This window comes from Heterodontus francisci, chromosome 30, assembly GCF_036365525.1.
Source record: "Heterodontus francisci isolate sHetFra1 chromosome 30, sHetFra1.hap1, whole genome shotgun sequence".
In the NCBI taxonomy this organism is placed as follows: domain Eukaryota; kingdom Metazoa; phylum Chordata; class Chondrichthyes; order Heterodontiformes; family Heterodontidae; genus Heterodontus; species Heterodontus francisci.
The window spans coordinates 60,360,871-60,374,957 of NC_090400.1; the positions used below are offsets into that span (position 1 = coordinate 60,360,871).

The 14,087-nt window shown below is 46.8% G+C and overlaps 1 protein-coding gene across 1 annotated transcript in view; it reads left to right on the top strand.

Annotated features, from left to right (window-relative positions):
- Positions 1-4,991: 4,991 nt before the first annotated feature.
- LOC137346449 (protein unc-119 homolog A-like) overlaps positions 4,992-14,087 on the top strand; it is a 60,995-nt gene continuing 51,899 nt past the window's right edge. Inside the window, exon 1 of the mRNA XM_068009899.1 lies at positions 4,992-5,284. Within this exon, the coding sequence (XP_067866000.1) occupies positions 5,107-5,284 (178 nt within the window). The 5' untranslated portion in view covers positions 4,992-5,106. The remainder of the gene's footprint in view (positions 5,285-14,087) is intronic.

A 14,087-nucleotide genomic window follows, 5' to 3' on the forward strand; every position in this document is an offset into this window, starting at 1 on the left:
ACCAGGAGTCATGATTACATGTTATGGGCAGGACTTTTCCAGAGAACTGTGAACCTATGGAACAGGCTGCTGGCTCGCACAATGGACACTGATTCACTGAATTCCTTCAAACCAGAGCTGGACCTGCCTCTGGATGGCAGGATTATCACTTTATACAAGAGGCATGTATCCTGCATGATCTGCAAGCTCTCCTGGACTAGTTTTGATCACCTAATGGGTGCAGAGAGGACTTTTCCAGATTGATTTCCCTAATTGACCCTGGGTTTCTGTCTGCTTTTCTGCCTCACCCTGGGGATTACTTGGCTCTGGGTGGTGTGGAGAGTGTCTGTATCGTGGTGCATAATGACTATATGGGCAGGCTGGATGGGCTACTGGGTCTTTTCCTGTTTTTCGTTATTTGTTGTGTTTTTTTTAATTTGAGGCAGTTCCATGAAGGAGGGTTTGCAGAGGACTGTTTAAAATTCCGAGTATGAGTACCTCCAAGATTTGTATTCATTTCAGTGCCCTTTGCTCTGGTAATGTAAGCAGCTGAGACATTGAAAGTGAAAATTCTTTGCCGGCTCCTGTCCTAATGTATTATAATCCATTCGACACGGCTTCTTCAGCAGCACCTCCCAAACCCGCGATCTCCACCACCTACTAGGACAGGGGCAGCAGGTGCATGTGGGAACACCATCACCTCCAAGATCCCCTCTAAGTCACACACACCATCCTGACTTAGAGATATATTGCTGTTCCTTTCAATCTCACTGTTCACCTATGCCTGTAAGTATTGTAATGTACTGCATTTTACCCAGGATAGCCCCTCTCCTGAAGTTTGTTTTACCTGGGATCATTGCTATATTTTGGATGAGACATTAAACTGAGACCCTGTCTGTCCTCCAAGGTGGACATAAAGGATCCCATGACACTATTTGAAGAGCAGTGGCATTCTCCCGATTTATCCTTCAACCAACATCACTGACACAAATTAGCTAGTCATTATCACATGGCTGTGTGTGGGATCTTGCTGTGCGCAAATCGGCTGCCACATTACAACAGTGATTATGCTTCAAAAGTATTTCCTTTCCTTTGGGACGTCCTGAGGTGGTGACTGTCGCTACAGAAATAGAAGTCTTTTATATAAAGAACAGCAACATTCCTGAGTTAAACTCTGTGTCTTCATACACAGTGTTTTCCTGGGGATAGCTACTGCCCTGTATGTAGTTGGAAGATGCTGTTTTACCCAAGATAGGCCCTCTCTTGTAAGTAGGCTGCTTTCTCTACGTCTCCAACTGGCCTGAAACAGTCATCCTTCCTCAATTCAGTATTCTTCCCACACAAACCTCAAGCTGGCCAGCAGCAGACACTGCAAACATGCCACACTGTGAGCAGCTGGTCACCTTTCTGCAATAAATTCTGGATAAAGACAGAATTAGTCCACGGACAGAATTACAATGGACCACATTACTTTCCAGTCCCTGCTGGAGTATCAGTTTCACAGTTCCGGCTTCCTGTTCATTGTATTTTTTTTCCCCAGAGAACCTTGTGTGGGCGTGTAGATGAAATGCTATTTTCTTACTCCCCAAAGTGTTGTGACCTGGGCACTCACCATCCTCACATGCTAATCCCAATTGAGCAGAGTGGTGAGTGGGCTTCCTACATAGGGAGGGTAAGTTAAGCGGAAGGGGAGGTATGAGGCACAGAGTGACACCTTCCTATGTGGAGGCAGATGTGGGGAACCACTCATCTACTTCCCAATGGCCTGTTTCACTGCAACATTGATGGAGACTTGGAAGCAGGTACCTCTCTTTGCTTTTGACTAGGGTTGTGTGTACATGGCCAAAGATGAGGGGTGAATGTGCCATTAATTAAGAGGTTCAGTGGATAATTACCAAGAGATGTGGTACTAAGAAGCATGAAGGGGTATTAAAATTAGCCTCAGTTTCCTAGACTAGAGAAAGGGGTATTTTGGCTCTTTAGTAATGTGTGGAGATAGGTAAGAATTGATTTGATTTAGGGAGGGATCTGGATATTTGTATAGTGCCATGGGATCTTTCACATTCATCACAACAGCCACGCAGGGCTTCAGTTTAACATCTCATCCTAACATCTGGCAATGCAGCACTTCCCTCAAGAGCTGCACTGGAGTGCCAAGCTAGATTTCATACCAACAGCCTGGTATGGGACCTTCTGATCCAGACACTCTCCCCTACAGTGCTACCAATTGAGCTAAGCTGACACACACAACATCATAACAGAGAGTTCCTGTGAAAGCGACTCTTCAAGACTGAACTGGAAACAGAAATGCTGGAAATATTCAGGTCTGGCAGCAACTGTGGAGAGAGAAACAGTGTTAACGTTTCAGGTCGATGACTCTTCATGACCCACAACCATTCTCACAGCTGGTCTGCACCTGCACATACACACACAAACCTGATGTGAGTTCTGCTGGCTATTGTAATTAGAAGATGTAATTAAAGTGATTGACAAAAGAACCAAAGGCAATATGGGAAAAACTTTTACGCAGAGAATGGTTCCAATCTGGAATACACTGCCTGAAAGGGTGTTGAAGGCAGATTCAATCGTGGCTTTCTAAAGGAAATTGGGTAAGCACCTGAGGGGGAAAAATTGCAGGGCTATGGGGAACGAGTGGGGGAGTGTGACTAGTTAAATTGCTTTTGCAGAGTGCGAACATGGATTTGTTGAGCAGAATGGCCACATCCTGTGCTGTAACCATTGTGATTCTTTTCTACTGTCAAGTCTGGACATGTGTGATTTTTGGGATCATTAGCCCTGGGTTCCATATTGAGGTCCCTCATGGCTGTTGCTCAGGTCTCAGAACTTTATATACTGACACGTGGATGATGTCCCCATTGGCATGCTTAGAACAAATAAATGAACGTGAGTTATAAGGGACAAATTTTGCTGCATGGGGATGTATTCCAGGCACACTGGCCTGTAATTATTCAGTCTATCTTTCGCACCCTTTTTAAAAAGAGGTACAACATTAGCAGTTCTCCAATCCCCCGGCACCACACTTGTATCCAGTGAGGACTAGAAAATGATGGTCTGACCCTCTGCTATTTCCTCTCTTGCTTCTTTTAACAGCCTAGGGTACATTTCATTTGGCCCTGGTGATTTTTCAACTTTCAAGGATGCTAATCCCATTAATACTTCCTCTCTCCCTATGTTTATCACATCCAATACTTCACACTCCTCCTGCTTTTCTATAATATCTGCATCATCCCCCTCTTTTGTGAAGACACATGCAAAGTATTCATTAACAATACCAACATCTTCCGCCCCTACACATAGGTTACCTTTTTGGTCTTTTATGTTTCCCTACTCTCTCCTTAGTTATCCTCTTATTCTTAATGTATTGATAAAACAGGAAAAGCAGCAGCCAATTTATGCACAGCAAGATCCCACAAACAGCAATGAGATAATGGGCTGATAGTCTGTTTTTAGTGACATTGGTTGAGGGATAAACATTGGCACCAGGACACTGGGGAGAACTCCCCTACACATCCCTGAAATTCTGGCCGTGGGATCCTTTGCGTCCACCTGAGAAGGGAGATGGGAGCTCAGTTTAACACCTCATCCCAAAGGCAGCAACTTCTGATAATGCCTTGTGAACTTTTTCATTTTGTTTTGTTTCTCTCCCCAGGACATGTTTTTCTATCAACTGTCACTGGGGTGCAGTTCCAAGAATACAAGTCTTGTGTAAGTCCCTTCTCGGTGTTTGAGCCTTGACAGTGAATTATTAGTAACACAAAAGCAAAATACTGCAGATGCTGGAAATCTGACATAAAAACAAACAAAAACAAGAAATGCTGGAATCACTCAGCAGGTCTGGCAGCATCTGTCACAGATGCTGCCAGACCTGCTGAGTGATTCCTGCCATTTCTTGTTTTTGTTTCAGATTTCCAGCATCTGCAGTATTTTGCTTTTATAAAAACAAGCAAGTTAGGCAGCATCTGTGGAGAGAGAAACTTGAGTTCACATTTCAGGTCGATGACCTGTTAGGCTATTTAACCCAAGCCAGAATCACTGCTGGACCCAATCCCGTCCTCAACAACAACTTGCATTTATATGGTGCCTTTAACATCCCAAGGCACTTCACAGGAGCCTTATCAGACAAAATGTGACACAGAGCCACATAAGGAGGGAGATACTAGGTCAGGTGGCCAAAAGCTCAGTCAAAGAGATCATCTTTAAGGTGGAGAGATTTAGGGAGGGTCTTCCAGCGCTTAGGGCCCAGGCAGCTGAAGGCACGGCCGCCACTGGTGGAGCGATGAAAATCGGAGATGCTCAAGAGGCCAGAATTAGAGCAGCACAGAGATCTTGATTGGGCTGGAGGAGGTTACAGAGATAGGGAGGGAGGAGGCAGTGGAGGGATTTGGAGGTAATGGATGAATGGGACTTGGTGTGAGTAAGGACACGAGGAGATAGTTTTGGATGAGCTGAAGTTTACAAATGCAAACTGGGAGGCCGGCCAAGAGAGCACAACCTCACCTGACATCCACACAGGCATTTTCCAGCAGACCTGTAGTGGGAGCTCTGATTTAACTGAGTATTGTGTTTGCTTGTCTGCTTGTGTTGGCAGAGACGCCAGACTCTCCATTTGCACCATCTTCCACATAAATAACTGCTATCCTTGAAACATGCCGCATTTTATTTATAACATAATTCAGAAAAAAGCAGTTTCTATCGTTAACTTAAAATACAAATATGAATTGAAGCTGGTTTGTTTTTGAATGAATTTGTTGCCCAGGTATTGCAAACGGATTGTACCATTCCCTCAGACAGGAGGGGGGAGCAATCGGAAAGAGCGGGGTAAGAATGTGAGGTTTGATGCTGGAAGGGGTAAATTCCCCCCTGTTTGATTAACAGAATGTGGAATTTTATGAATGGAATGTTTGGAGGGGGGGAGGGGAGGAGGAAGAGTCCATGTGGAGTGGTGGGTGAGTGTATTTGTCCCCTGGTATTATTGGTACAGCCCGCACTGGATACATTGTAACGGTTTGATTTCCGCTCCAGGTGAGAGCGGATCCCGGAGCAAGAGCGGATCCCGGAGCAGTAGCCTTGGCTCCGGGCAGGGGGTGGGTAGGGAGCCGGAGAGACATGAGCTTTTCTGGCACCAAAGCCCTGAGCAGCAGCGCCAACAAGCAGGAGACGGTCGGCATGAAGGTGAAGAAGGCGCCGCCGAGCGAGGGGATCCCGGCCACCACCGAGGAGGAGCTGCTGAAGAAGGAGAGCGTGTCTCCCGAGGATGTGCTGGGGCTGCAGAAGATCACCCAGAGTGAGTAGAGCCGCCTTTAAAGGGACAGACACACTCTGCCACAGCAAGAGAGGGGTAAGGGCTGGAGGGAGAGATGCAGAGCCCCCAATAACCCAGAACTGGGTAGCTGGGGCTAGAGGGGGTGTAGAGCTTTAGAGCCCCCAAACCCAGGTACCCAGGGCTGGAGAGGGGGGGTCGGAACCCCCAGAACCTGGTGCCCAGGGCTGGAGAGAACAGGGATACAGAACCTCCCCAGAACAAGGTGCCAGGGCTGGAGGGAGAGGGGTGAATGAACCCCCAGAACCAGGTGCCCAGGGCTGGAAGGGAGGGGGTACAGAGCCCCCTGTAGCCCAGAACCAGGCACCCACAGGAGGGGTGAAGTACAGAGTTTCAAAGCCAAGTACCCCAAAAACCAAATACTTGTTATGGGGGGAGGGGATACAGACCTTCAAGAGACTGAGACTGTGGAAGAGGAGGGAGGAGGAGGAGGAGGGGGAGGGGGGCGTCAGGGGAGGGATGGACGCATAGTGACAAGAACCTGTGGATAGCCCAAATCCAGCTACCCAAGATTGAGAGGGGCAGCGGGAGCAGAAGGGCAAATTTTACGCCCTTCAAAGTTTTCTGTGCACTCAGCTCATGTACATGCTTAAGTGACAAAAGTGAGATTGAGCGTCTGAGTGAGTGAGATATAGGGGTGCCCGTGGAACAGGGCTGCTTTCCTGAGGGAGCTGTCCTCAAACACCATTCACATTTTTAAACTCAAAGTGAGTGAATCTCTCCTAGTAATATTTGATTGTTTTTATTCTTGTGCTAACTGTCAGTTAGAATGCTGCAAAGGAAGGTCAAGACTGTCTGCTCTGTGATGTCACCTGGGGAATATTATTTTTCAAAACATTACAATTTTCAGTGTGTTCGTCTACCCTTGATGTCATTTACATTTTCCCATGAACGACACAGCCTTAAATTATTCTTAAAAAGAATTCCAGCACCCCTGGTTGGATAAAGTTGCAACTAATTTATAAAAAGGAGACATCAGGAACAAATCTGGCATTTGGACCAAGGAAGGATGTAATCCATGTTACAGACATTGGGAGCAATGTGTGTCCCTCTGCTTTCCACCCAATGGTTGCCTGTATGAAGTTTGATAGAAACCATAAGATGTTGGATTTCTCTCCATCGATCACGGTGCCAGAGACACTGATAGTGAATATCCAGAACAGTATGGAATGTGCTCTGTGAGTGACAACACAGGGTTGGATGTGCTGGATTTTCAGCTTTGTTTTAATCCTTAAACATGTGATTTAAACAGTTGTTGGTTCTGTGTGTAGATCCATGCATCAGTTACATACTTTCCTCTGTTGTCCACTGTGGTTTGTAACTCAAGAAACTGGCTGTGAATTCTTTAACCCTGGACTGGTGCTATTGCCCCCACCCTTAGGTGCATGAGGCAGTGGCCAACAATGTCTTGAACAAGAAGTACCTAAAAACTAAACTTAAAATGAGAATGTTTAATTCTATAGTTGGGAGTTTATCATGTTGTATGCACTCACATTGAGAGAGCTACTGAGTTGTAATTGATCTAGGATGTCTGTATGGTGACGAGGGCTGTTAGTGCAGGCAGAGCGTTAATCCAGCACTATGTACTTCAACCCCCTGCCCCCAAACTCGGAAGAGCACCACTAGCTAAACCAGCCTGCTTTCCATCTCCTACACTGGCCATTCTGTAGCCTCTGGCAGCTGAAACTCTTGCTAACTTGGTGCTCACAAGGGAACAGTTACATCCCATCAGACTGCAGTAAATTAGAACCTGAGGTCCCAGACAGGAGAAGCCAGTGTCTAACTCACTTCCCACCTAAACTGGTTTATCCTTGCATTAAAATCCACCAAATATAAGAGTTGAGTCTAGTTAAAAATATGTTCTCAATCTAGGTGGAAACAGCAGTGTGTAGAGTGCCTTACTTTTGATTAACTCTGTATGGTATATATAACCCACAAGGTGGTGGGTATTGTGTGGTAATTGGTTGTGGGGAGGGGGGGTGAAATACTTTTGGTGTTGCAACACCAGTGTGTGATGTCAACATCCACTGTATTATTGTTAGATTGCAGTTTCTTTTGGGCCTCCTTATCTCGAGAGACAATGGGTAAGAGCCTGGAGGTGGTCAGTAGTTTGTGAAGCAGCGCCTGGAGTGGCTATAAAGGCCAATTCTGGAGTGACAGGCTCTTCCACAGGTGCTGCAGAGAAATTTGTTTGTCGGGGCTGTTACACAGTTGGCTCTCCCCTTGCGCTTTTGTCTTTTTTCCTGCCAACTGTCTCTTCGACTCGCCACATTTTAGCCCTGTCTTTATGGCTGTCTGCCAGCTCTGGCGAATGCTGGCAACTGACTCCCACGACTTGTGATCAATGTCACACGATTTCATGTCGCGTTTGCAGACGTCTTTATAGCGGAGACATGGACGGCCGGTGGGTCTGATACCAGTGGCGAGCTCGCTGTACAATGTGTCTTTGGGGATCCTGCCATCTTCCATGCGGCTCACATGGCCAAGCCATCTCAAGCGCCGCTGAGTCAGTAGGGTGTATAAGCTGGGGATGTTGGCCGCTTCAAGGACTTCTGTGTTGGAGATATAGTCCTGCCACCTGATGCCAAGTATTCTCCGAAGGCAGCGAAGATGGAATGAATTGAGACGTCGCTCTTGGCTGGCATACGTTGTCCAGGCCTCGCTGCCGTAGAGCAAGGTACTGAGGACACAGGCCTGATACACTCGGACTTTTGTGTTCCGTGTCAGTGCGCCATTTTCCCACACTCTCTTGGCCAGTCTGGACATAGCAGTGGAAGCCTTTCCCATGCGCTTGTTGATTTCTGCATCGAGAGACAGGTTACTGGTGATAGTTGAGCCTAGGTAGGTGAACTCTTGAACCACTTCCAGAGCGTGGTCGCCAATATTGATGGAGCATTTCTGACGTCCTGTCCCATGATGTTCGTTTTCTTGAGGCTGATGGTTAGGCCAAATTCATTGCAGGCAGACGCAAACCTGTCGATGAGACTCTGCAGGCATTCTTCAGTGTGAGATGTTAAAGCAGCATCGTCAGCAAAGAGGAGATCTCTGATGAGGACTTTCCGTACTTTGGACTTCGCTCTTAGACGGGCAAGGTTGAACAACCTGCCCCCTGATCTTGTGTGGAGGAAAATTCCTTCTTCAGAGGATTTGAACGCATGTGAAAGCAGCAGGGAGAAGAAAATCCCAAAAAGTGTGGGTGCGAGAACACAGCCCTGTTTCACACCACTCAGGATAGGAAAGGGCTCTGATGAGGAGCCACCATGTTGAATTGTGCCTTTCATATTGTCATGGAATGAGGTGATGATACTTAGTAGCTTTGGTGGACATCCGATCTTTTCTAGTAGTCTGAAGAGACCACGTCTGCTGACGAGGTCAAAGGCTTTGGTGAGATCAATGAAAGCAACGTAGAGGGGCATCTGAAACAAAAACAAGAAATGCCGGATTCACTCAGCAGGTCTGGCAGCATCTGTGGAAAGAGAAGCAGAGTTAACGTTTCGGGTCAGTGACCCTTCTTCGGAACTGAGGGGCATCTGTTGTTCGCGGCATTTCTCCTGTATCTGACGTTGCAGTTACTGGCTGTATATTATGGTATGTTTTGATTGTTGTTTTCCACCATTAGGATTTGGAGAAAGGTTACTTTTTAAAGAAAAGTTAATTCCCTCTGAATTTCTTTTTTTTTAAACAAGGCACCTAGCCAAAAGATGCTTAATATGCTGATTGCAAATGTTTTCCCCAGAGACTGTTTAAGTAAGCAATTTGTTAGCTTATCTTGGTAGTTCATAAGCACCTCACACTCACTGAAATAAAGCAAAATACTGCGGATGCTGGAAATCTGAAATAAAAACAAGGAACGCTGGAGATACTCAGCAGGTCTGACAGCATCTGTGGAGAGAGAAGCAGAGTTAACGTTTCGGGTCAGTGACCCTTCAGAGCTGGCAGATATAGGAAATGTAAAAGATTTTAAGCAAGCAAAGCAGGGGTGGGGCAAGAGATAACAAAAGAGGTGGTGTTGATAGGACAAGGTCACAGAACAGCTGACCAGCACAGTCACTGATTTGGAGCTTCACTATGTCCTGGGCATTCTACAGGACTTTCCTTCCAGCTGTGAGCAGAGGTAACAATGGTCATGTTCAGCTAAGGCTGTAGAGGCAGTCAGATTGTCCTTTGAGAAAGCTGCAAGATCTGCTGACAAGACTAAGAGGTTAGAAATGTGGGAAGGCAGCTAGAAATTATCTTGTCTAAGTCAATTAAGGTGACCCACTGATGTGGGGAAAAATGGCACATTTTCTTTTTATTTATAATGTGGACTGATGGAATTAAGTGGGTCCAATCGTAACTGCTGTTCTGTGTGCTCAACTTAACTGAGACATAAAACAGTTTATCAATCCACCTTAAATCTTATCTCCACAAGTGTTAGCCTTGTCTGCCTTTTGGAGAAATTGAAGAAGACCAAGTGTAAAAGACACAAACACCAGGTTCAGAGCACAGGAGATAATAAAGTTAGAAGCCCAGGTACTGCCACAGGTAGAAGTAGCACAGTAGCATTAAGATGACGTTGGGGGGCAAGTGTTGACACAGAACCCAAGATGGTTTCTGTGGCAAAGTTGAATTTGTAACACTGGGATTTCGCTACATTGCAACAGTGAATGTGTGAAACTTTCAACTGTATCCATTTGGACTGAAAAACAGCCAGCAGTGCATTTTAGATCATTTCCTTCAAATTCAGTTTCGTTGTGCAGAGAATATTTTGAACTGACTAACACTGGGGTAGAGCACTGGTGGGGACAGGTCTGTCACTGTATAACACTGGGGTACAGTACTGGTGGGGACAGGTCTGTCACTGTATCACACTGGGGTACAGTACTGGTGGGGACAGGTCTGTCACTGTATAACACTGGGGTACAGCACTGGTGGGGACAGGTCTGTCACTGGATAACACTGGGGTACAGTACTGGTGGGGACAGGTCTGTCACTGTATAACACTGGGGTACAGTACTGGTGGGGACAGGTCTGTCACTGTATAACACTGGGATACAGTACTGGTGGGGACAGGTCTGTCACTGTATAACACTGGGGTACAGCACTGGTGGGGACAGGTCTGTCACTGTATAACACTGGGATACAGTACTGGTGGGGACAGGTCTGTCACTGTATAACACTGGGGTACAGCACTGGTGGGGACAGGTCTGTCACTGTATAACACTGCGGTACAGTACTGGTGGGGACAGGTCTGTCACGATAACACTGCGGTACAGCACTGGTGGGGACAGGTCTGTCATTGTATAACACTGAGATACAGTACTGGAGACAGGTCTGTCACTGTATAACACTGGGATACAGTACTGGTGGGGACAGACCTGTCCCCACCAGTACTGTATCCCAGTGTTATACAGTGACAGACCTGTCCCCACCAGTACTGTATCCCAGTGTTATACAGTCACAGACCTGTCCCCACCAGTACTGCACCCCAGTGTTATACAGTGACAGACCTGTCCCCACCAGTACTGTCCCCACCAGTACTGTACCCCAGTGTTATCCAGTGACAGACCTGTCCCCACCAGTACTGTACCCCAGTGTTATACAGTCACAGACCTGTCCCCACCAGTACTGTACCCCAGTGTTATCCAGTGACAGACCTGTCCCCACCAGTACTGTACCCCAGTGTTATACAGTCACAGACCTGTCCCCACCAGTACTGTACCCCAGTGTTATCCAGTGACAGACCTGTCCCCACCAGTACTGTACCCCAGTGTTATCCAGTGACAGACCTGTCCCCACCAGTACTGTACCCCAGTGTTATGCAGTCACAGACCTGTCCCCACCAGTACTGTACCCCAGTGTTATACAGTGACAGACCTGTCACCACCAGTACTGTACCTCAGTGTTATACAGTGACAGACCTGTCCCCACCAGTACTGTACCCCAGTGTTATCCAGTGACAGACCTGTCCCCACCAGTACTGTACCCCAGTGTTATACAGTGACAGACCTGTCCCCACCAGTACTGTACCCCAGTGTTATACAGTCACAGACCTGTCCCCACCAGTACTGTACCCCAGTGTTATCCAGTGACAGACCTGTCCCCACCAGTACTGTACCCCAGTGTTATACAGTCACAGACCTGTCCCCACCAGTACTGTACCCCAGTGTTATACAGTCACAGACCTGTCCCCACCAGTACTGTACCCCAGTGTTATACAGTCACAGACCTGTCCCCACCAGTACTGTACCCCAGTGTTATCCAGTGACAGACCTGTCCCCACCAGTACTGTACCCCAGTGTTATCCAGTGACAGACCTGTCCCCACCAGTACTGTACCCCAGTGTTGTACAGTCACAGACCTGTCCCCACCAGTACTGTACCCCAGTGTTATCCAGTGACAGACCTGTCCCCACCAGTACTGTACCCCAGTGTTATACCGTCACAGACCTGTCCCCACCAGTACTGTACCCCAGTGTTATCCAGTGACAGACCTGTCCCCACCAGTACTGTACCCCAGTGTTGTACAGTCACAGACCTGTCCCCACCAGTACTGTACCCCAGTGTTATACAGTGACAGACCTGTGCTGGTGTTTATTCTCCACATGAGCCTCCTCCCACCCTATTTCATCTCACTCTATCAACATATCCTTCTATTCCTTTCTTCCTCATTTCTTTACCTAGCTTTCTCTTAATTGTTTCGATATTATTCATCTCAACCACTCCCTGTGGTAGTGAGTTCCACATTCTCACCATTCTCAGGGTGAAGAAGTTTCTCCTGAATTCCCCATTGGATTTAATAGACCCCTCACCATGCTGATGACCAATTAATTCTCCTTCTATGGTTGTTCATCTTGGTCTGTGTCAAGTTTCTTTTCACAGAGCAGATTTTTTCCTTTCCCTCCATAGTCTGGAGTAGCAGAGTATCTTCCCTCCAACTCCCGGAGTTTTTGTGGAACACTTCCTGCTCCCAACTCCCTCTGCTGGGAGCCAGATATCCATCTGGTGATGAAAGGGATAAATGGAACACTTTCAGGTGGCATTTTAAAAGCACTTCACGACTACTGTTCTATTGGGAATAGTAACAGCCTCAATCTGCACAGCAAGATTCCACACGCAGAACGGCAGGCTGGTGACACAAAGGTGGAGTTACGATCAGTTCGTACGGCGCAGGTCCTTTGGTACAACACGAATCCCACCCCTCCAGATACCACTCCTCCTGTTCTCATGTGAAGCTGTTTCTTCTGCTGTTACAGAATGGTGCAGCACAGGAGGGAGGCCATTCAGCCCCTCGTACCTGTGCTGACCTTTTGAAAGCGCTATCCAATTAATCCCACTCCCCCTGCTCTTTCCCCACAGTCCTGCAAATTTCTCCCCTTCAACTATTTATCCAATTCCCTTTTGAAAGTTACTATTGAATCTGCTTCCACCTCCCTTTCAGGCAGCATGTTCCAGATCACAACAACTCACTGTGTAAAAGCATTTCTCCTCATTCCCCCCCCCACCTCTGGTTTCTTTGCCAATCACCTTAAGTCTGTGTCCTCTGGTTACCAACTGTCCTACCACTGGAAACCGTTTCCCTTGATTTATTTTATCAAAACTTTCCATAAATTTTAACACCTCTATTAAATCTCTTAACCCTCTCTGCTCGAAGGAGAACAATCCCAGTTTTTCCAGTCTCTGCACAAAACTGAAGTCCTCCATCCCTGGTCCCATCCTGGTAAATCTCCTCCGCACCCTCCCCAAGGCTTTGACATCTTTATTAAAGTGTGCTGCCCAGAAAGGAACACAATTCCCCTGAGGCCAATCCAGCATTTTGTAAAGGTTTAGCATAACTTCCTTGTTTTTGTACTTTTTGCTTCTATTTATAAACCAAGGTCTCTCTGGATAAAGAAACAGCCTTGTCCTAAACTCCCCTTTTATAAGGTTTTTAAACTGTGTCTATCTGTGTTGCAAACAGCTGAAGAGGCAAGCCCAGGAACTTCCTGCATGTAGTAAGAGAGGATATGTGACTGTGTTGAACAACAGCCTGATTCTGTCTATATTTAAGGGTACTGTAGCATAGACATTATGTTATTGGAATAATAATGCCGAGGACATTCAGACTGGTACAGACACGATGGGCCGAAGGGCCTGTTTCTGTGCTGTATACCTCTATGACTCTGACATTCAATTCAAATCCCACAATGACATTTTGAGAATTTGGATTCAGTTGAAATAGAAAGTCAGTAAAAGTGACCATGAAGCTGTTGGTTTGTTGTAAAAAACACATTAATTCCTTTTTCGGGAAGAAAACCTGCCATCCTGAGCCAGCCTGGATCTAAACATGACTACAATGTGGTTGACTGTTAACTCCTAGCAAGCTACTCAGGGCGGGGCGATACATTCCGAGGCCTCTGCAGCAGCTATTCCCAAACCAGCGACACCCGCATTCTGAGAATTAATTTTAAAAAGTACTCAACATGCACTTGAGAAGGGGCAACAAAGGGATATGAATCAAGGAAATGTCAGCGGGCACTGTCTGGTAATTACTGCTCTCTCCTCCACCTCTTGATGAATTGTCCATCTGTAACTGAGGCACACAGACCTGGAAGATCCAACATGAGCAGGAGCTAGGATTCCCTCTTATTATCCAGCCACTTGCTGCTGGAAGGCTAGTTTGTGCTGCCCTCTGGCAGTACACTCAGGTGATCATTGAGCATACCAATCAGGAGCAGGAGTAGGCCACTCGGCCCCTCGAACCTGCTCCGCCATTCAATAAGTTCATGGCTGAACTGATTACTCCACAT